The sequence below is a fragment of the Centroberyx gerrardi genome, chromosome 19, assembly GCF_048128805.1.
Source record: "Centroberyx gerrardi isolate f3 chromosome 19, fCenGer3.hap1.cur.20231027, whole genome shotgun sequence".
In the NCBI taxonomy this organism is placed as follows: domain Eukaryota; kingdom Metazoa; phylum Chordata; class Actinopteri; order Beryciformes; family Berycidae; genus Centroberyx; species Centroberyx gerrardi.
The window spans coordinates 11205452-11226010 of NC_136015.1; the positions used below are offsets into that span (position 1 = coordinate 11205452).

At 45.8% G+C, this 20559-nt stretch overlaps 1 protein-coding gene across 1 annotated transcript in view; it reads left to right on the forward strand.

Annotated features, from left to right (window-relative positions):
* Positions 1 to 664: 664 nt before the first annotated feature.
* Positions 665 to 20559, forward strand: part of cdk6 (cyclin dependent kinase 6) — a 34298-nt gene continuing 14403 nt past the window's right edge. The window contains exons 1-4 of the mRNA XM_071896555.2: positions 665 to 1156; positions 2002 to 2349; positions 6147 to 6282; positions 11301 to 11468. Of these exons, the coding sequence (XP_071752656.1) occupies positions 2126 to 2349; positions 6147 to 6282; positions 11301 to 11468 (528 nt within the window). The 5' untranslated portion in view covers positions 665 to 1156; positions 2002 to 2125. The remainder of the gene's footprint in view (positions 1157 to 2001; positions 2350 to 6146; positions 6283 to 11300; positions 11469 to 20559) is intronic.

The window sequence follows — 20559 nt, forward strand, 5'->3', positions numbered from 1 at the left end:
GTACAAGTAGTCTGTTAGCCTATTAGCATGTTTTGTGGATTGACTGCAGAATTTCCCATATTTTGCTGTGTAATTTGTTTTCAAATGTGTAGCCTATAGCCTATGTTAGGATGATGATGATGATGATGATGATGATTATTATTATTATTGTTATAATTATTATTATAGATAAAGCTGAATTTCCCATATTTTAAAGCTGAATCGGTGTATCATGTAGTGGAGCCCATAGCCGTCATGCCTGGTTGGTCATGGACCACCGGAGAAGCGGCAGCCGGCTCGCAGGACAGGAATCCTCCCCGACACAGATCGAGCCACCGGGCCTTGAACCTGACCTCACGGACCATCTAGGCGAGCTTGTCACATTGCATCCCCGCTGCTGCATTGTGAACGCAGGGGTTTCTCAATGGTGTGGGGAGAGATAGATAGTGTGGCCGTCCATCCAATAGACCTCCCCTCTCCCCTCCCCACCCCTGCGGTGCTCCCGGTTTTGACACAAGAGACAAAACCCGCGGAGAGGACTATGAATGGTAAAGCACCGAGGAGGCAGAGGGAGAGCAAAAAGGAGGCGGTGAGCCTTTGTAGTCGGCGAGGAATGCGGAAATGTCCCCGCTCCGTGTCAAACCTCTCTGAAGGGGGTCAGGCCACATTCAGCCGGCGTGGGAAAGCCAGGCAGAGACGGAGCTCACACAGGCGAGCGGGCTGCAGTTGCATAGGCCTATCCGGGGATATATGGAAAAAAAGAGAAGAAGAAAGAAAGAAGAAAACCCAAAGAAGAGCGTGGTTTTGGAGGGGTATATCACGCGTTTGCCTTTGTCCTATGACCCCCTCCTCCATCTCCACCCCCAACAACCCCCCCTCAAAAAAAAGTTGCAGTGAGAGAGAGAGAGAGAGTGTGTGTCTGTGTGTATGTGTGTGTGAGAGTTTTTTGTACGCCCCCCTGTTTGAGTGTCTCTGCCCGGGCTGGTGCAGTCTGAGGGATGGGGGGTTAGAGCCTGCACCGTCCAACTACCTGTGTGGCCCCCGCATGGAGGACAGTGGACAGGGATGTGTTTGATGCAGGAGTTGATTTTAACATTTTACCCAAGACACCAATGCCTCCTCAGCATTTTATCGGACATGCCGACGTTACGACATTTTATTGACAACATAAAACAAGGTAAAAACTAAAAAGGGGGAATATTTTATGCTGAATTTGATAGTAAAAATGTTTTTACGAGGCTAGCATGAATATCTTAGCGTTGTTTTACAATTCCATTACATTCTAAATAGTGAAATTAGCAATTTCCAGACTAGTTCGATTTTTTTTTATTATTTGAGTCCACGCACAATTAAATTAGAAAAAATTAAGGGAAGTTAACTAAACTCAAGAAAACGTCTTTATAACATTGCCACTGCATTGTTTCACACGTTGTAGTGGTTTCAGGGTTGAAAAGTGAGTGTTAAAGTGGTTTAAATGGACTGTTGCTGTAGGAAGTTCAGACAATGCAATCAGTAGACAGCCACGTGCTCGGCAAGTTTGTGTCGCCTCAAACAGAAACGTTGATAAAAGAGGACAGAGAAAGTAGTTCTGCCATTTCATTTTGCTTACTGAAACAAAGTTGGAGTGAGTTTGTGTTCTGTTTTTGTGTGTTCTCCTTAAATTCTCTTGTATAATTTCCTCAAATTTAGGGTAGGATAAGCCCGCATGAACATAAGTTGAATAACATTGTATGTGGAATGAATTCATGAATGCAGAGGACAATTTATGCGCTGCAATGCTAGCTTAAAAAGAGGTTAAATAGGATTATTTTGACTTATTTTGCATTATTGTGTGTTAGAGGTAGGAGGACGAGTTGCTATGCGTAATAGGAGGAGGAGTGGAAGTTGGGACGCAACGGGGCTCTTGTGTTGATAGTCGGAATAAAACATGATGACAGTCCTGTTATTGCATACCTGGAGCTCAGTTTGACCAAAACTGACAAAGATGGTGACTTCCTCCATCTCTGTCTCCCTGTTATCTAGGCATTGCATGTGCCAACTCTTTTCTGTGAATATGCCTTTGTGAGAAACTCTGGTTCGTCACCCTCGCCGGGATTCCCCGTAATATTTTCAACAAGAGAGGAAAAAAAACAACACATCTGCAAAAATGGACAAAGAAAGTATTGGTACTCAGTATGAACCTGTGGCCGAGATTGGAGAAGGCGCTTACGGGAAAGTGTACAAGGCGAGAGATTTGAACAACGGGGGACGCTTTGTAGCCCTAAAAAGAGTTCGGGTCCAGACGGAGGAAGAGGGGATGCCTCTCTCCACCATCCGGGAGGTGGCGGTACTGAGGCAGCTGGAAGCCTTCGAGCACCCCAATGTTGTCAGGTAAGTAAGGGGGAGAGGTGGACAGCCTATTGTGTGTGTGTCTGTGTAAGGTTGTGTATTGTGTGTACGTTTGTGTATTATCTCTCTCTCTTTCTCTCTTTCTCTCTCTCTCTCTCTCTCTCTCTCTCTCTCTCTCTCTCTCTCTCTCTCTCATACACACACACGCTGTAGGCTATTTTATGGCCTATTTCCTTTTTGATGGCTTATGGTGGCCCACATGTTGCCTCATGTGACCTTTAGGGCGCGCTCATACTATTCCACTTTTTTTGTAGGTAAAGCCTGCTTCAACTGTCTTTTCTGCTAATTTGAAAAAGCGTGTCATGCATAATGACCATCTGCAGTAGCTGCCACTATATGTCCAGTACTAAAGGTACAATCATGTGCACTTTACAGAAACTCCCACAACACAGCCAATGTGCTCCATATTGACGCTTTATAATTAGAGTAACATCTACTACCAACTTTTACCTTTACTGGTACTTTATCCATTTTCATTCTGTCTGTTGCCGTAAATTGTAAGCTGCCCATGTAAGGTGAAACCCCGCCTCTTCTTCCGTGTGATTGGTCAGCTCCAATCACATTGGTCTATGTCATGCACGCTCCTCTAAAAAGTAGAACTTGTCTTAACTCAAGAAAGCACTGCGCTCTGCCTATAAAGACGCCAGGTGCAGCATCTTTCCAAATTGGCCGCTTTTCGTCCACCTTGCTGCCTGGAAAAGGCACTGGCCTTTTGAGTAAAGTGGAATAGTGTGAGCGCGTCCTTTAACTCTTAACTCGAAATGGAATATTTACGATGCAGACGTACGTTTAACATTTTAGGCATTTAGCCGACTCTTATCCAGAGCAACGTAGAATGAGTGAGCAGGCGGTCAGTGTCTTGCTCGGCTTTGACAGGACATATGACTATTGATGCAAACACATTGGCTGGGAATACATCAACCCTGTGACCTTTCTGTTAAAAGACTGTCTCTAATGATTAGGCCACCATGCTGCAAGATCTCTCATACATTAGTTTATCAATGGAATAATCATTATCATTTTGATATTGCGTTGACCATAGCTGTGCTCACCATGGACAACCAACTTCAGAAAAGTCCTGATGGAAAATTTTTGAAATTCACTATATACATATAGCCATTCTAAGTTTGTATAGTTGACCTCTCCCTGCAGAAATAATGAATACACACCCACATTCATGTGCGTGCGTGTGCGTACACATGCGCACACACACACACATACAGAGGGCATTTTCTTTCAGTTTTAGAATGAATTGTTCACTTTAAGAGGTCAGTTTAGTTGTCAGATACTGCGTCATGCCGGCACAACTCAAGGTCTGACCTTGGTACTTGTTTTATTATGGAATATTGAGTGCTTTGGGATTAAAGGGGAAGTTCTAAATGGATGTTTCAAAAGCATGGCTGGTGCCCTTGTGCCTCTAACAATAATTCCCCAATGTATCAATGAATAATAGAGGATAATGGTTATGGTTTTCTCTTAATGGGATCACAGTGGTTTTTGTTCCCGTTGGAAGATGGAATATGTGAGCAGGCCTTCAAGTTGAAATAAGCTCATTTGGGGAATAAATACACTTTGTACACCACTGTGAAAACACTAGTTTAGGGTAGAATGCAGTAGCATTTATAGCAATGAAATTGTTTCATGAGCACAAACCATCAACCATCCTTACAACCTTACAACCATCACAGCAACCCCGCTACTCTCCAGTTAAGCCAAACGGCATGGCCAAGCAGCTCAGGCCAGGAAGGGTGCATTGTGGGCCTTCTGTGTAACTCCAGGCAACCCCTGGATGTTTGTAATGAGGCCCATTATTCATTCCATATGTTCGGTGTCTGCTGAGAGCCCCCATTGTAGCCCAACAATCAGGCCGTGAGGAGCGTTTAACCCCAGTGCTTCAAGAGGAGGGCGCCGTCTATTCTCTGACATCATACGCAGTAATAATACCTTGAAAGAATCTCCTCTGACTCCAGGATTTCCAAGTCCACTGATTACAAGGGTGTTGGCGCTGATGCATGATGCTTCGTTGGAGAGGAATCAAATAGTTTCCTGAGGGATTAAGTCGTTTCTTTCCATGCTTTAATTTATAACAGTTTATGTAGATTAGCTAGTTTTGTTTGAGTTACAATGGCACATATGTATGCATTGAAAGTTCTGTCAAATGTTGATTTGGCATTGAGTACCATGCGCCATCAATAAAATATTTATAGCATTAATCATAAATTTAGCGTCTTAGGTTTCATATCTCTTCTCAATCAATCTAAGCTTTGGAGGCTGAAGTTACCAACGACAAGACATGGTGCCCTCCATCAGTCTTGACTCATGAAAGCTCTGTAGGAAACGGACCTCATTGGCTCTCATTGTGCCACTGGAGCACGCCACGGTCATGTCTTTGATGGAAATCTATCCCGGCTCCTTTCGTATGCTCGGTTGCCGTGATGAGAGATGCTGCCTCTGCACCAGCGACAGACGAGCCCTGCTCTGGTTACCATGGAGCATCAGGAGTTGTCATGGTGCTGGTGGAGGAATGCTGGTTGTGGTCCCCAGCTCTTTGAAGGGGACATACTGGATAGCTTTTTTTTTCAGCTTTTCACCAAAGCCTGCCTTGGCAGGTCTGCCGACATAATCTGGATTCCTGGCCTTAGTTTGTTGCCTAGTGAAACACAACCGTAAACGTTGGTGTTTGGGGCTTGATGGTCTTAAATCTGCTAGAGCTTTGCATGGAAGTAATGGAGTTTTTCCAGAGTAGCCTGAAACTAACCAGTGTTATCAGGATGTACTGCACATATGACAATTCTGGCCACCAAACATGTACAGTATCTCCTGCAAGCCTTCTGTAACATGAAAATACTGAGAGCCCAGACTCAAGTTTGAGTTCATGTCCCATAATAATAAGGATAATCAGTTTCCAACCAACCATAAAGCAGAGGTGTTCAACTCTCAACTGTTTGGGTTTTGCGGGAGGATTCATTCCACTTATTTTTAACAGAGCTGATAGGCAACAGGAATATGGAGACTGTGTGTTGCCAAAATCTTGATCAGTCACAAACATGAAACATGAAAGCCCTTGTATTGAACCAAGAGAGCTCCACTATCCAAGGCATGGCAAACTGTCAGAAAACAGGTCCGGACAGTTATCTGACACTGTGAATTCCTCTTCCCTAACTGAATCTAGATCCTTCTAAATAGATTAGGTAAGAAATGCAGGAGTTTCTGTTAACATAGTGGCCTTAAGACCTGGGTTAAGTTGTTTTTGCAAACACTTCTTGGCGTTTGTTTTAATCTGCTTGAAGTACCACATACAGTAGATGGAGTTTGCCACATGCAACAATACAATGAGTGCCAGAAGGTTTAGATAATCACAGGAACATATTTGAAAATCAATTTAGAATAATTGTCTGTGATTTACAAATGATCTGGCCCTGTCTGAATTATCCTGATACTGTAAATTCCACCCACTGGGTACTCCATGCAGTTAAAACAAATACATTGAAATATTTGCAAGTCCTGTTTGACCCAGATCTGGTGGCTTCATGTAGTCTGGATATCCAAACTGTTTTTAAATGAAAAACCATGGTTGATTTTTGTACATAATGTAAATTATTTGTAATTAATATAATGTAGTCACTGTGAACCTAATTACTTTCTAGAGGTTGATAACTGATTGGTTATCTAATTGATGACACTGTGCTCTAAGGGGCTGTGCTGAAGCTGTCTAATCATTTTGCCCATGGAATCAAACATATTGATCCCCTCTATATCCCCTATTCTTGTCATTCCAGGTTGTTCGATGTGTGTACAGTGTCTCGGACTGACCGTGAGACCAAACTCACCCTGGTCTTTGAGCACGTGGACCAAGACCTGACCACCTACCTGGAGAAGGCCCCTGACCCCGGAGTACCACCTGAAACCATCAAGGTAACTACTGTTGTTGTCCTCCGTGATGAAATCGGGGGAGGGACTATGGATCGGCCCGGCCCGGTCCGTCTGTCACGCATAATATCGACAACACCACTGATAAGGTTTTGGCCAAACTTGGGGGAATGACGCATCTCATTGCTCCATTCTGTTTTTTGTTTTTTTTATTGCACTGATCGGCCCAAGGGGGGAGTTCATCATTCATGGCGGGTGACATCTTTACTGTTGCCTTGTTATCTAGAAGTGTTGGAGATGGAAAAGCACTTTCTGTTGTGAATGGGAGCCTTCAATAGTCAGTGCGAGTGGCTATGCCAGAGTTAGTGCTAGCTGCCAACTCTTTATACTGCAGATGTGTGTCTTGTTTACTTCACTTGTAGAGCATAAAGGAGCAGTATTCCAGTCCATGACAAATTTCAACACATATCAGAGGTTAATTCGTAATATTACTTTTGAAATATGAAGAAAGCTACTGGCTAGTCCTGTATGGATTGAATATTGTGTGACCAGGTCCTTGTCTTGTCTGTATGGTACTGAGGGAGTATTCTTGGCCAGAGACAGAGGATGGAGTGCAGTTCCCTCCAACATCAGAGGTGCCGGGGCGTTTTGAAGGGCAGCACATGTGGCAGATGGGCTCCAAATTAGAGGCTCCCTGCCTTCTCTATTTTCACTCTGCCCTCTCTCTCCCAGTTTACACTGTATTGCTGATGAGAGACAGAGAAAGCATGTGTGTGTGCACGCATGCTTGTGTGTGTGAAATTTTGAAACTACATTTTAAAAATCACTGGAGGATTTAAAAGCAAAAATATTTAATGGGATTGTAATTATTTGTACTTAGCAAGTGTATAGCAAATTGATAGAAGACATCCTTTCCACGCACCATTCTTTTTCTGTAATCTCGAAAGTCCTTAAGGGTACAACACATTCAACGTCCGCATAGTTCATCACCACTATCAATTTCTCCAATGCATTAAGCAAATCCAAATTCGAGTTTACACTTACACATTGCCTAAAAGGTCGGAAATTGACGTGTCGCCTGCTCCTTTCCTCTGTCACTCATTCTCTTTTTATTTCAATCTTTCCCACACACACCTCTGTTACAAATCTCTTTTATCATATTTCACCCCAGGGTCTGTGGATGTATCATGTAAAATATTACAGAAGTATATCTCTATTTTTGGAGGCGGGCCCCAGAGTTTAAAGTGTCAAATTGGAAACGGAGAAGTTATAGAAGCTAGTGTCACTGTTGTTTCTCACCCCAGGGCCGAGTTTATATGTGAAAGTTTTGGTAGAGCTTTAATGTTGGTGGGATGCTGTGCAAGCGTAGACGAGTCAGGTAGATCCCACCTGAGGCTTTCCCAGGGTTTCGTTTTTTGCTGAGGCTGATACAATACGAAGTAATGTATAGTTTCTGTGGGTATCTCTATGCTGTGATGATTGTGTTATGTCATTGTCTGGCTTCAATAAGTGATTTATCCATTATTTCTTCTTAGACCACTGAAAATTGATACATAGCCATTAAGTAGCTGTTAGTAGTTTTCTCCATTTACAAGTACACTTGTTCATAAACCACTCAAATTGCTCATTCATATTTCACTGATGCTCCATCCATTCCAGCACAAGGTCCCTAAAGAGTCACCCACTTGTTGAGTTGGTGTAAGTCTCTGCACTCCTCCCTCCCTTGCTCTCTCCTAACATCCATACGGCTGGAGCCATGTGGGGACAAAGGGATAACGATGGGCCGACAAGATGACACAGGCACCATCCCCTTTTATTTCCAGGACAGTGGACACTGCACAGTAACCCCCAAAGTGCCCCCTTGTAACCCCTTCTCGCCCCCACCCCTGCTCCAACAACTTCATTTATACTCGCCTAGACCAGATGACACCAGATTGTGGATCCCCACCCGGCCATCTACCCTTTAACCCCCCGAGCCCCACCCAACTCCACCCCAACACAGTCCAGCCATTCAAAAATTAACACACCCATACCCACCTGATAAAACCCTTCCCCATGTGTCACCCTTTAATATGTGAAACTGTGTTTACCACAAACCAGGCCAAAGCATTCAACCCCAGCCAAGCGGCCCCACCTTGCTCCAATCAAGCCCAGACCTACCACTCCCCAACCCCCCCCCCCCACAGCAACAGACACCCCACCCTGAGCCAGCCTGTCCACTTCAGTCCCCCACCCGCCACCACCCACTCAGCCTTACTCAGACTCAAGACCCACCACATGGTCATTGATGAAAGAGGCCCTCCTCCAGGAATCAAATGAGCTGGAAGGACATCAAGCGGCCGGGCTGCCCCAGCCTCAGCGCTCCTCAGCCGGGCCAGCGCTTGGGTCTCACCCACCCTCCTCCACCGCCATCCTCCAAGCTTCCACAACTCCATTCTCTGGGCCCATAAAGGGGGAGGTTAATGAAGCATGGGGAGGGAATTACACTAACGCTAACCGGCAGATGTCCCACATTGTGCCTAGCTACAATAAACAATATGGCCGCCTCTGGTACATTTGCATTAGAAAAGGAGGCGCACTCGGAAAGCCATGTTTTGACTGCGTCTTGCAGCGGGCTGACTACTTTTTTCCTGGTCCTCCTGCTTTTTTGGGGTCAGATCTGTTGCTTTTTTGTGTGATTTTGTTTCCTCCCAGCCAAGTCGTTTCTGGGGTTTTTGGTTGAAGTGATGCCAGCTGAAGACAGTTGCGTGTTGAGCAACTCTTTTGGCTCTCGTTGTGCTGGTATCAAGTTTGTGTCAGACTCTTGCACTCTGTGCCACATGTGGTCTTGAATGCTATGTGGCAGTATTAGGTTGGCCATTTTCATTTCTCCATCTACGGTTCCCCTATAAACTGGATCATTGTGGAAACGGGCCAAGTTATGTTCTTTAACACAGTTGAAATATCCATCATTAGTCAGTCAGTTGTGAGGGTAATTGATACAGCAGAGAAGATTGTGCTCAGGCCAAAGGGGCCAAGATTGTTTGTGTGTTTGTCCAAGAGTCACACTTCTGAGATAATTAGTGTTTAGTAGGAAATGCTGCTGAAAGGAAGCACAGTGAAATGGCTATTTAAAGCAGAGAGGAACTGATGGGGGAGATGCTATTGTGTCAGCCCCCCCCCCCCCCTCCCCACACACACGCACACACACACACACACACACACACACACATACACACAATAACCAACTGCCTGCTTCTCTCCTATGGCCCTGTCTGTCTGCTGGCCTGCTAGCTAGGTCATGGCTGGATGGAGATGTAGAAAGGAAGGTCTGTTTACGCACCCTGCCTGCCCTTGGTCGGAGGGCACACACACACACACACACACACAATCACACTAACACATTGACACAACCATACACATGCTGAGGTGCGTCCACACAAATATTGATGTAGATACACACATATTGACATGAACGTAGACCCAGGGGAACACAATGCACTCAATGCGTGGACACACACACACACACACACACACACACACACACACACACACACATACACACACACCACTCCCCACCTCTGCAGTATTCTGTGGGGGCACCCTGTCTCCTCCCCTATGGCCAGCACAGCGGCCAGGCCCGCGCCGTTTGCTAATGTTTTCTGCTTGAGTGTGCAGACCCCTTGTTTCAGCTCTTTGAATCACTCACCAGCTGGTAGGCCAGTGAATGGAGCTGCGGGCTCAGGTCCATGTCACTTGTGAGGTCTTGGCGGAGGGTTTCGGGGTGTGTGTAGGGGGGGAGTGTGTGTGTGTGTGTGTAGGGGGGTATATGGGCTAGGATGCACCACACCACCCCAGCATCAGGGCAATTTATGTCTCAACTGTGAGGGTGCTCTATGTCTCTTTCAGTGTGTGTATGTCTTTCTCCTCAGTTTTCTCTCTTTGTGTGTCTCTGCCGCTCCCCAGCACACACACACACACACACACACACCCTCCCTCCCATGCTCTGTCTTCCCGGTCTCTCCTCTAATCTGTCCACATCTCTCTCCCTATCTCCATGTTGCCCCCACTACCACTATCACCACTGCCACCAGTTGAGTTCTTGGGTGGTTTTCTAACAGAGGAAATGATCGTTGAGACTTTCATTTAAGCGCACCCACCCCAACTCTCTATTTCTCTATCTCATCCATCGCAAGGCCTTAAGGTGAACTCGCTCTACCCTTTTATTCTTGTGCCAAGCTGAGCTGTCCTGAATCCCTTACAACGACTCGCTATTTGTTTACAGGTGCTGGACCTGTTTGAGAGTTAGTGAGTTTGAAAAGAACAAGTCTGAGCTGGGCTGGCATAGTTCATTCCAGTTCACTCCAGTTTACTATGGCTAGTGTGTCATGGATACAATGCCTATGCCCATTTCTGAGGTCAGCTCTTGGGCATAAAAAGAGTGGGAGCTCCAATTAGCTATAGCAAGACAGCTGCTGAGAAACAGAGAGCCATGCTTCTACAGAATGGGGCCTCTCTCCCCCTCTATCATTTCTCTCTCTCTCTCTCTCTTTCTCTCTCTCCGTCAGTTATCAAACATCTGCCACAGTCGACTAGAAAAGACACAGGCCTCCTCTAGTTAACTCCCTCCGTACCACAATGCCCCAGCCATTTCACTTCACTTTTCACTCCAGGGACTTGTCATTCAGCTTTCCGTTTGGGCCTGTTGCGGCTTGGTTTGACAGAGGAATGAATGCAAATGTTACTGTAGAGGTGGGAGGTCATGAAGCCTATCTGTATTTGAATATTTTACAATGGCAACCTGTTTAACCATTTAGGAAACAAACACATTCAGTTCCACATATTAAAAATTAAATTTTTGTCTTTTCCAGACATCAACCATCTGGTCTGTGCTGTTGTGTTATTTACTCTTTACTTTGTTTAATCATGGTTTTAAACATCCATTCCAATAACCTAACACTTGGTTTATATTCCTTTCCATTTCATTGTGTTAATGTCACGTCCTTGATGTTGTTTTTGAACATCCACCTCTGTGTCTCTTACTGACACTAAGCTGCTGCCGCTGTCATTGTGTTTTCCTACAGGATATGATGTACCAGCTGCTCCAGGGGCTGGACTTCCTGCACTCGCACCGCGTGGTTCACCGTGACCTGAAGCCCCAGAATATCCTGGTCACCAGCGGAGGACAGATCAAACTGGCCGACTTCGGTCTGGCCCGCATCTACAGCTTCCAGATGGCGCTCACCTCTGTGGTGAGTAGCTGTTCACATTACTGAGCCCAGTAGGACTGATCCAAGGCGGGTGGGAACCCAAAAGTGGGTCACAAGACATTTTAACTGGGTTGTAGACAAAGATCGTCTTGGATACGGGAATATCACATCATCTAATATATTGGTCTACCTTGATGAACATCAAGTGTGCCTTCTGCGTCCCTGTCACACTGTTGAAGCATAATATTCCAAACCTGGCACCATGCCAGCATACTTCTGGCCTGGAAAGCCACTTCTTCAGATTTGGCTAAACAATGAAGTTCTATTCTATTCTGTTCTACTCTAACTTAGTCTGGCTGCTCCTTTATACTAGCCATAGACACTAGCAGCAGATAGTGTAGCAATGTATTGAGGTTCTTCTTCAATGTAAAGAATCTTTTTATATGGCCTTATCACCCCTCAGTCTCCTCCAAATACAATAAAGCCTTTCAGCAGGGACAAAAGGCTCGCTCCAGGCGCTTCCTCCACAATCCTGATCTCATCCTTTCGTTTTCTCTTACTCTCTCTCTCTCTAGACCACACTTTCATTTTCAACTCCACTATCGATTGATGGTCTCTTGTTTCACACAAGTATGTATAACTGACCTAGAATGCGTACTCAGTAATGGATCCTTGGTAAAAGATCGCCAGATGAAGCAGTGTGCGTGACTGTGAGTTTGTATGTCTGTGTATGCGCTTGCATGTGCATTTGCTTTTGTGCGAGTGTATGCTTGTGAGCTAGTCTGGCTCGCACTCGGTCATTCTCATCAAGGGTTTGTGATGGACACACACACACAGACACGCCGCCCCACACCACCCTCCCGTCTCCAGAGACACAGATGAAAAGCTGCTAATGTGATGTAGCAGGCACTTACAGGGCAGCAGCGGGTAGCCTGGCAGCGCCGGGCCAAACGATAGGGCTTCTCTGTGTAAAGTGAGAGCCAAGGGCCCCCGTGGCCAGTCTCAGGAATCCCTCAGTGGCTGTCGCAGAAATGGACAGAAAGAGACAGACACCCCTCCCTTCCCGCTGTCGGCCCTTTGATGTCCAACTGTTGAGCTCTGGGCTCTGATGACCAGATAAAATAGAGAGAGAGAGAGACTGAAAGGAGTCTTTGGAAGAGCCTGAATTAGGGAGAGATGAGACTTTTAAGATTAAGGTAGCCAGCAACAGTAGCTCGGTACAAGCGTATGCATAGTAAAAAGGAGCACTGCCGACAGTTTTTTTTTAAAAACCTTTATTTATCCAGAGAAAGTCGTCTGATCTACTTCACATTGACACAGTTACACTCATTCATGCCTGGGTGCAGCTCAGTACAACAGTCTCCTACTGTTGGCCAGTGAGCAGCTCCTCTGAAGCAGTTGGGGCGTTAAGTGCCTTGCTCAAAGGCAGCTCATGGTAGTTGCTGAGTGAGGGGAGAGCTCATCCACATTCCCCACCCACATGTTCCCTGAAACCTTCAAACCAGTGAAGCCTGCTCATCTAACCTCTAGACTCTCGCTGGTCCAAACAGTTTTGACAATGTGTTGTATATCATAGGTTCTCAAATGTTTTCATGACAGTGACCCACAAATACATTATGCATTTGACTGGGGATCCCCACTTAGCATCGACTGGGCCTGGGGACCACTATATGAGACGGGACCCCAAGCAGCTGACATTTTGGATTTGATTTATTACAGATACTACGCTACTATTTAGAGGTATGGAGACATGTGATGTGAATGTTCTCCCAATACATTTTTCCCCATGAATTCAGTGATCAAAGTGTTTTTCACTGTGCCTGGGGTTTCCTGGGATACTTATCAAGGACCTCTGGGGTTCCTGGACCAAACAGATGTATGACAGCTTCACTACATACTGTATACTACAAGCAGCATCTCTGTATGCAGTTTTTGATTGGTACCCTAGACCCTAAACTTCCAATTCTCTCTACACCTGTCAAGAGTATTTTTTACGACTCAAATAAGTCAATATTTCAATGTTTCCTTCTCATTTAATTTGTATATTTTATGATTATGATCGGCGATTACACAAAGAGTTAGCTAACTCTTAAGAGGAAGAGGTACCTAACCCGTCCAATTTACATGGTGTTACACAATATTCAGTGTATATGTGTGTGTGTGTGTGTGTGTGTGTGTGTGTGGTTTCTTTGGAGTTGTTGTCTTTGAGTAAACAATGTTTCACTTCTTATATAACGAGGAGGGGACACTTCTTCTAGGAGACAGACTTCTTACCTGGGAATTCACCTTTAGGTCTGAGTGAGAGATATTGAATCCCCCTAACATACACACACGCACACACACACACGTACACACGCACACACGCACACACACATACAGGCACACACACGCACATGTTTGCACACACACACACACACATACACACTCATTTCCTTCCTTGGTTATACTGATTGGGCCAAAAGAAGAAGAGGTGTGTGTGTGTGTGTGTGTGTGTGTGTGTGTGTGTGTGTGTGTGTGTGTGTGTGTGTGTGTGTTGGAGCGGAGCGCTGCAACGTGAGCACGAGATCTTCGGTTCCAGATGAATGTTCCTGTGTCTGGAATCCCCCTATCAGTCCCTCCAACACACACACAAACACACACACACACACACACTCCATTCATCCATTTAGTGTTTCCTCTTGCTAATAAAAGCAAATATTCTCTTATACACTGTCTGCAACACACACACACGCACACCATTTGAGAGGATCTTCCCCTTTGCCCAACAGACCAGTAGTTACTTATTTAGTCACCTAGTGCCACCGTTACTGGCAGACAGATGGGCTTTAGAGAACTGCTGTTGCTTAAGCGAACAAGACACTTCTCTCTCACTTTCAATGTGATTCATTTAGCGCTTCTAGAATGACAAGATGGATGAGGAGAGCATTTGCATAAGTTGCCAAAAGAGTCCCCAGCTCCTCTCCTTTTTCAGTTTCACTAACTGAAACTAGTAGGCTTGTACATTCCGTTGATAATTTACCAGCATGGCGTGAACTTCTCTTTTTGTGATGAATTTGCTTTCTCACCTAGCAACATATTGAGTGGCTGTTAATATGTCATCCGCGGAAAATGTGTTCCGTGTGTGTATAAACATGTGTGAGTGAGTCCGGGTGCACGTGCACATGCGTGCTCGCGTGTGACTGATGGCCCCATCGACAGCCCCACCACCCACCTACTATGTCCCGCATATTTCACCCTCCCTCCGCCCCATCGCTGCATCGCCCCGCCTGCCCCCAGTGAAAGGACGAGAGGGAGAGAGAGACCACCCATTGGGCTGGTACAGGGGTCCAGATTAGGCTGCCCCTGGCGGTCCCTGGGGGTCCGTTGCTTTGTTGATGGTTTTATAATGACCCCAGTCTGGCTACAGCCTCATTGTACTGCCTTGAGTGACAGGCAGATGGGTAAAGCTGATGGGTTAAGCTGACATGCTAGAAAAGAGTGCAGAGAGGGAAGTCTTTTTTTTTCCTGTCCATCACATTGAAATCCCATTGCTGCTGAAGCGCTTTTTGGAAAGTTAATGCTTTTGATGTTGTTTGAAATTGGAATGAACGCTACGGAAACTTCTCTAAACAAAATCCTACCCTAGAGGGCCCAGTTTTGAAGAAATCCTTTTGTGTAATGCAATATTTAATCATGAGTTATCCACATCTAATCATTGGAACAAATTCAGGTAACATACATCTATGTTACTGCACTGTTTGTAGTCTTGACAAGACTACAAACAGTTAACTCCAATCTCAGATCAGCAAAAGTCAGAAGAGATGTTGTTTTTGGGCTTGTTTTCCTATGGTAACCTCCAGTGACCTGACCATGGTGGTCTTTTCATCTTTTTCCATCCACACATTGGCAACCATTGTAATACAAGACTGACTGGATTGTCCCATGAAACCCATTAGGTTCCTTTCCCAAGCATGTCATGCGCATGTCGTTGCCTATCAAATTGGATTTAGAAACTTATGGGGAACGCCACTGGACTTTTATGTGAACGATTGTTGCTGGACGCTTGTGTTTTTCCAGTTTGAAACCAAATTAAACTGAGTGGTTGCTATAATCTACGGGAGATGGCAAGATAAACTTATTAGTGGCAGGTATATTTTTTGTCTTGCATCTGAGCTTATCTTAAGTGGGCCTGTTATTGAGTTATGGGTGAGCTGACTGGGATTTTATTACTTTTCAAGCCTCATCCTTTTATTTGACCCCTAAAGCGGAATGTATGGGAGTAAATGGCTTCTAAATGTGCTTTTATATGATCAAACTGAACCGGTGACCCCCAAACTAGAACAATCAAGTCATAAAAGCCATGTGCAGCTGAGTATTAGATCAGGCACTAATGTTTATGATATAAAAAGCCTTAAGAGGGACACTGCAGTACAGTCTATAGTGCTGCGGTACAAAGCACATTGAATATGTTGATACACTTTCAAATGTTGATACATTTGCACTGTGTACATATCACAGACTTACATGTGAATGTAACGGTATTAGAGCACACAGCTGGTCCATGTGTCACAGTTACTTCCTCCCTGCTAAACTGGTGTTTCCTGCTCTGATTGGTCATAAGCACAGGTTGCCATGGGAGTCCACTGGGTCCTTTCCCGTCCTTCCCCCTTGCACTCTCCAGCCCATGGAATGAATTCCTCACATTGGCAACGCCTAACAACCGAAGGACCATCTCTCTCATCAACCCCCATGCATGATGACGTTTGAATGGCCGAATGCCCCTAAACAGAAAATATCAGTTGAATAATACAGTATTTCAGTATGAATATACCACCAGTCTATATACTACCAGTCATAAGTTTGGACACACCACATTTTTCTTTATTTTTTTTATTTTCCACATTTTATAATAATAGTAAAGACATCAAAACTATGAAATAACAGAAATGGAATTATGCAGCGACCAAAAAAGTGTTAAACAAATCAAAACTGTCTTATATTTTAGATTTTTTAAAGTAGCCTCCCTTTGCCTTGATGGAAAGACAAAGGCTTTGGAAAGAAATTCATACATAGGCATCAACTTCACTATTTATATTTGTCTAAGAAAGAAATTTCAAGCATTTACGCAAAAGCCTTTAGATCAAAATGGTTTTAAGATAATCCAAAACATTCTATCAGGTGTGTCCAAACATTTGATTGGTAGTGTACGTGGAGTCGTGCAATTCTCTCATGACAGATAATTACTGTAAAATCACCTCCACTGGTCTATTCTCCTGTAACATTATTGAATGGGTTTTACCTTGTGAGACAGAGGTAGGACAGTAATTCTCATGTTCTGCATAGTTTCCTGTAAGCTCTTTGAGGTGGGTGATATGCAGAGGAGTGTAATTGTTACCTGATCAAAGGTATTTTCCCGTTTCTTCCCCCTGGTTCCCTCTGCTCACAGCCCTCCCACTATGCTTACCAGAACAAGACACCCATATCTCAGACAACATTAAACAAATTGAAACCAGATTTCCTGCCCGCGCTCAAACAGCGGACAGACTTTTACAATACAATGCTTTCAAGAGCAGTCAGACTCTATTCAGTCTGGATTTGTATATTCAGTCTGGAGTTGTGTTTCCCATTCTGGGCCCTTGTATCACTATGAATACGAGTTGAAATCTGTGGGTGTGGGTGGGGGGGAAGCGTAACTAGGTGTGTTCTCACCCCTGGCTTGTTATGATAATCTTACAAGATAATGATGGAAATGCAGATGCTTTCTTCAAGAAGGGAAACCACATGCTCTCTAAGCTTTGTTTTCCCCTCTTTGGTGGCTCTTGATATTTCTTAATTATTCTATGAGCACAGTTTCTAGACAATGAGGTCATCTCCATATTTAACCTTAATTAACATAACATGTGGTCTCAGTCAGCTTTGACTCCCACAACCTATAAACTTTACACGCTAGCATCAGCACCACATCATCACTAGTTGTGTGACGGAATTCGGCAATAGAGGGACTTTTGAAAATGAATTTCTCAGCGATGGCCAAGGATGAACTTGACTGCCGTGTTGCTGAATCTATCCTTTTGTGCCATGCCAGACAATGTGCTTCTACTCTGGAAGCATAGACAGAGACAGAAAGGCAGGCAGGCAGCAGCAGGGAGAGGGAGGGGGAAAAACCCCTGTGCGGCACGCAGGAGAGCACGTGCAGCGCACTCTGGGAATGTTTAGATATCTCCTCAAACAGCTCCGCATGGGAAAAAAAGGAAAAGTCCATCCTCTATGCTTTGACTGCAGCCGGCTGGAGAAAGGGGGCTGGCCCCAATTTGACATAAGCAAACACACATACAGTACAGTACATACATACACACACACAGCTGCCTGCACACACACATACACACGAATAGGGCATGCACATGCAGACATTCAAACACACACATCGACACACACACATGCATGTTCACACACACACACACACACACACACACACAGATACAAACAGTCACACACACAATGCACAGTGCAGGTCTTATTTGGTATTTCCTGTGCAACCCCTACCACCGCCAGTGCGTCCGGCGGAGCGGAGCAGCCCCCCCAACATATACACACACACACACACACACACACACAGCCCCCCCCACCCCTTAACTCCAGCTCTGAACACCACTCACTTCACTGGTCCTCAGTCTGTATTAATTGTTGACGGCCTCTTGGCAACCCTCCAGGTGGGGAAAAGGGGGACTGATTGGTGTGTATGTATATGCGTATACGTGTGTGTGTATGGTGCGTGCGCGCGCACACACACACACACACACACGACGGCATCTGGATATTAAAGCCTTGTCTGTACCAGCAACGGCAAGAGGAAGAGGAGAAAAAAAGAGAAAAAATTACAGCATATATCAGGAATTTTCCAGCTAATGATGTGCGGATGTGGTAGCGCTGGGGAGAGAGAGCCACTGACTGTGCTGTCTTTGTTTCGCTCGCCGAGGGCCCCACGCTGCATTCCTGTACGCTGTGCATACTTTGGCAACAGTTGTGGTGCCCCTTTTTTCTCTTTTACTGTATACAGTTTGTGTGCTGCTCTTGCACTTTTCTTGCTAGCCCTGTCGCTAGCAGCTTCTCTCTCTCTCTCTCTCTCTCTCTCTCTCCCTCTCTGTGTCTTACTCTGCCTCCCCCCCCCCCCCCCCCCCCCTTCTCTCTCTTAAATCTTCTCTCTCCTTTCTTTCTTCCTTTCTTGGCCCGGCGCAGCGGTATTGTTTGGGACTGTAAATTGTCCTTTTTGGAAAAACAAGAGAAAGAAAGAAGGGAAAGTGAGGGAGGAGTGAAATAATGGTGTTTACAACATGGCTGACTGCTGGAGCTTCGAATGGGGCCTCTCTGGAGACACAACATCACGGCCTCGACTCGACTCTCCGAGTGCATAGTTTCGCACAAATTACTCCTAACATCCGCTATCTCTCCCATACGTCGCCTGCCTACACGCTCGGAAGCCATTTTCTGTTTTCCTGGGAGATTCACTTAGGAAGACTTTAATTTGTAGTGGAATTAGGTCCTCAGGAATGTAATAAAATTCTGGCTAAAGGCTCAGAAAGCATGGGACAGTCCGCCTGTGTCCATTTAAAATGCGCCCTTTGGAAAGAACTAACTGCACTGCGATTCCACTTAAAGATACATTAATTGCTGATTTAGCAAAAACTGGCAATGATACCGTCATTGATTCAGTTACGATAGCGGTTGGGTCAGGAGCAGTCCCTATTTTGTCAGACGAGGGGTCTCTCGTGCATCCCAAGTGCTCGTGGGTGTGCACGTGTATATATGTGTGTGTGTGTGTGCAGTAGGGCTCTTTCATCCTGGGCTTCCTCAGAGAGAGGGAATGTAAACACGGGCCCCCAGCCAAAGCTCCATCAGCCGCAGAGCCTCCGGCGCTGCAGCCCCTTAGCCTCGGCCTCAGTCATCCTCATCTCACCGGGTCGCTCTGAAGGTCCAACGTCGGAAATCCACGCAGAGAGAGGGACAGAGAAACGCCTCTGGCTTGGTGCTGGTGGTGGTTCGGTGGGGGGAGTCAGGGAGGATGGGGGTGAGGGTCACATACATACACATAGGAGGTGGGGTTGTAAAATGTGGTGCTCGACAACTGCGTAATTTAGCCATAATTTGACCATCAAGCATGTGCTACAGATACTCACATGCACACACACACAGCGCATTTACACAAGCACTTGGCACAGAAGCAAACTGGTACAGGCAAAGACAGGTGCTCAGTCAGTCACGTGCAGCCACACAGACACACACACACACACACACATGCATGCACTCTATTGTCATACTCTGGTGGCACGGGTCCGGATGTTGCAGGTCAGACGGGCCTGGAGGTCCGGCCCAGGAGGTCTGGAGGTCCTCTGGGGCAGCAGCAGCCATTTCCTCTCCGGGCCCTGGTGAAGCGGAGCGGGGAGGAGAGCGCAGCGGAGAGGGCCGGAGGTGGAGGAGGAGGAGGAGGAGGAGGGGGGGGGGGGGGGGAGATGCTCTCAGCAGAAAGGAATGCCCAGAATGTTGTCCTTTAATCTGGAGTCAGCCTCTCACTCGTTCTCTCTCTCTCTCTCTCTCTCTCTCTCTCTCTCTCTCTCTCTCTCTCTCTCTCTCTCTCTCTCTCTCTCTCTCTCTCTCTCTCTCTCTCTCTCTGCTTTATCGGAGTGACCTCCTCCTCCTGTTTCTCTGTTGCCAGGCGGAAGGGAAGAAGGGCGACAGACAGGCAGAGAGACAGATAGGGAGGCAGGCTTACTGACCTAAGAGCAAAGCACAGACTTGCTGGTGTAGAGCTGGCTCACTTTCTGTCCGTCTGTCTGTCTGACTGTCCTATATTATGTGTTTGTGTTTCTGTCTGTCGCTCTGCTCAGCCTGTACAGACGAGGGAGAGCAGGAAAGGGGAAGGAGGGAGGGATAATGTGAAGCAGAACAGAGAACGAGAAGGGTGAGAAAGAGCGACTAAGGAAGAAGGAATGCGAACGTGGTCGGAAGAAGAGGAAGGGAAAGGAGAGAAAAAAGCGAGGAGAGCAACATTTCAAATGGGGAATGTCCTTTTCTGTTTACAATAGTCCATGTGTTATTGTTGCAAACATCTGAGTCGATAGGGTTATTAAGTTGTGTGTTTAGGGCATGACTGTGTTCT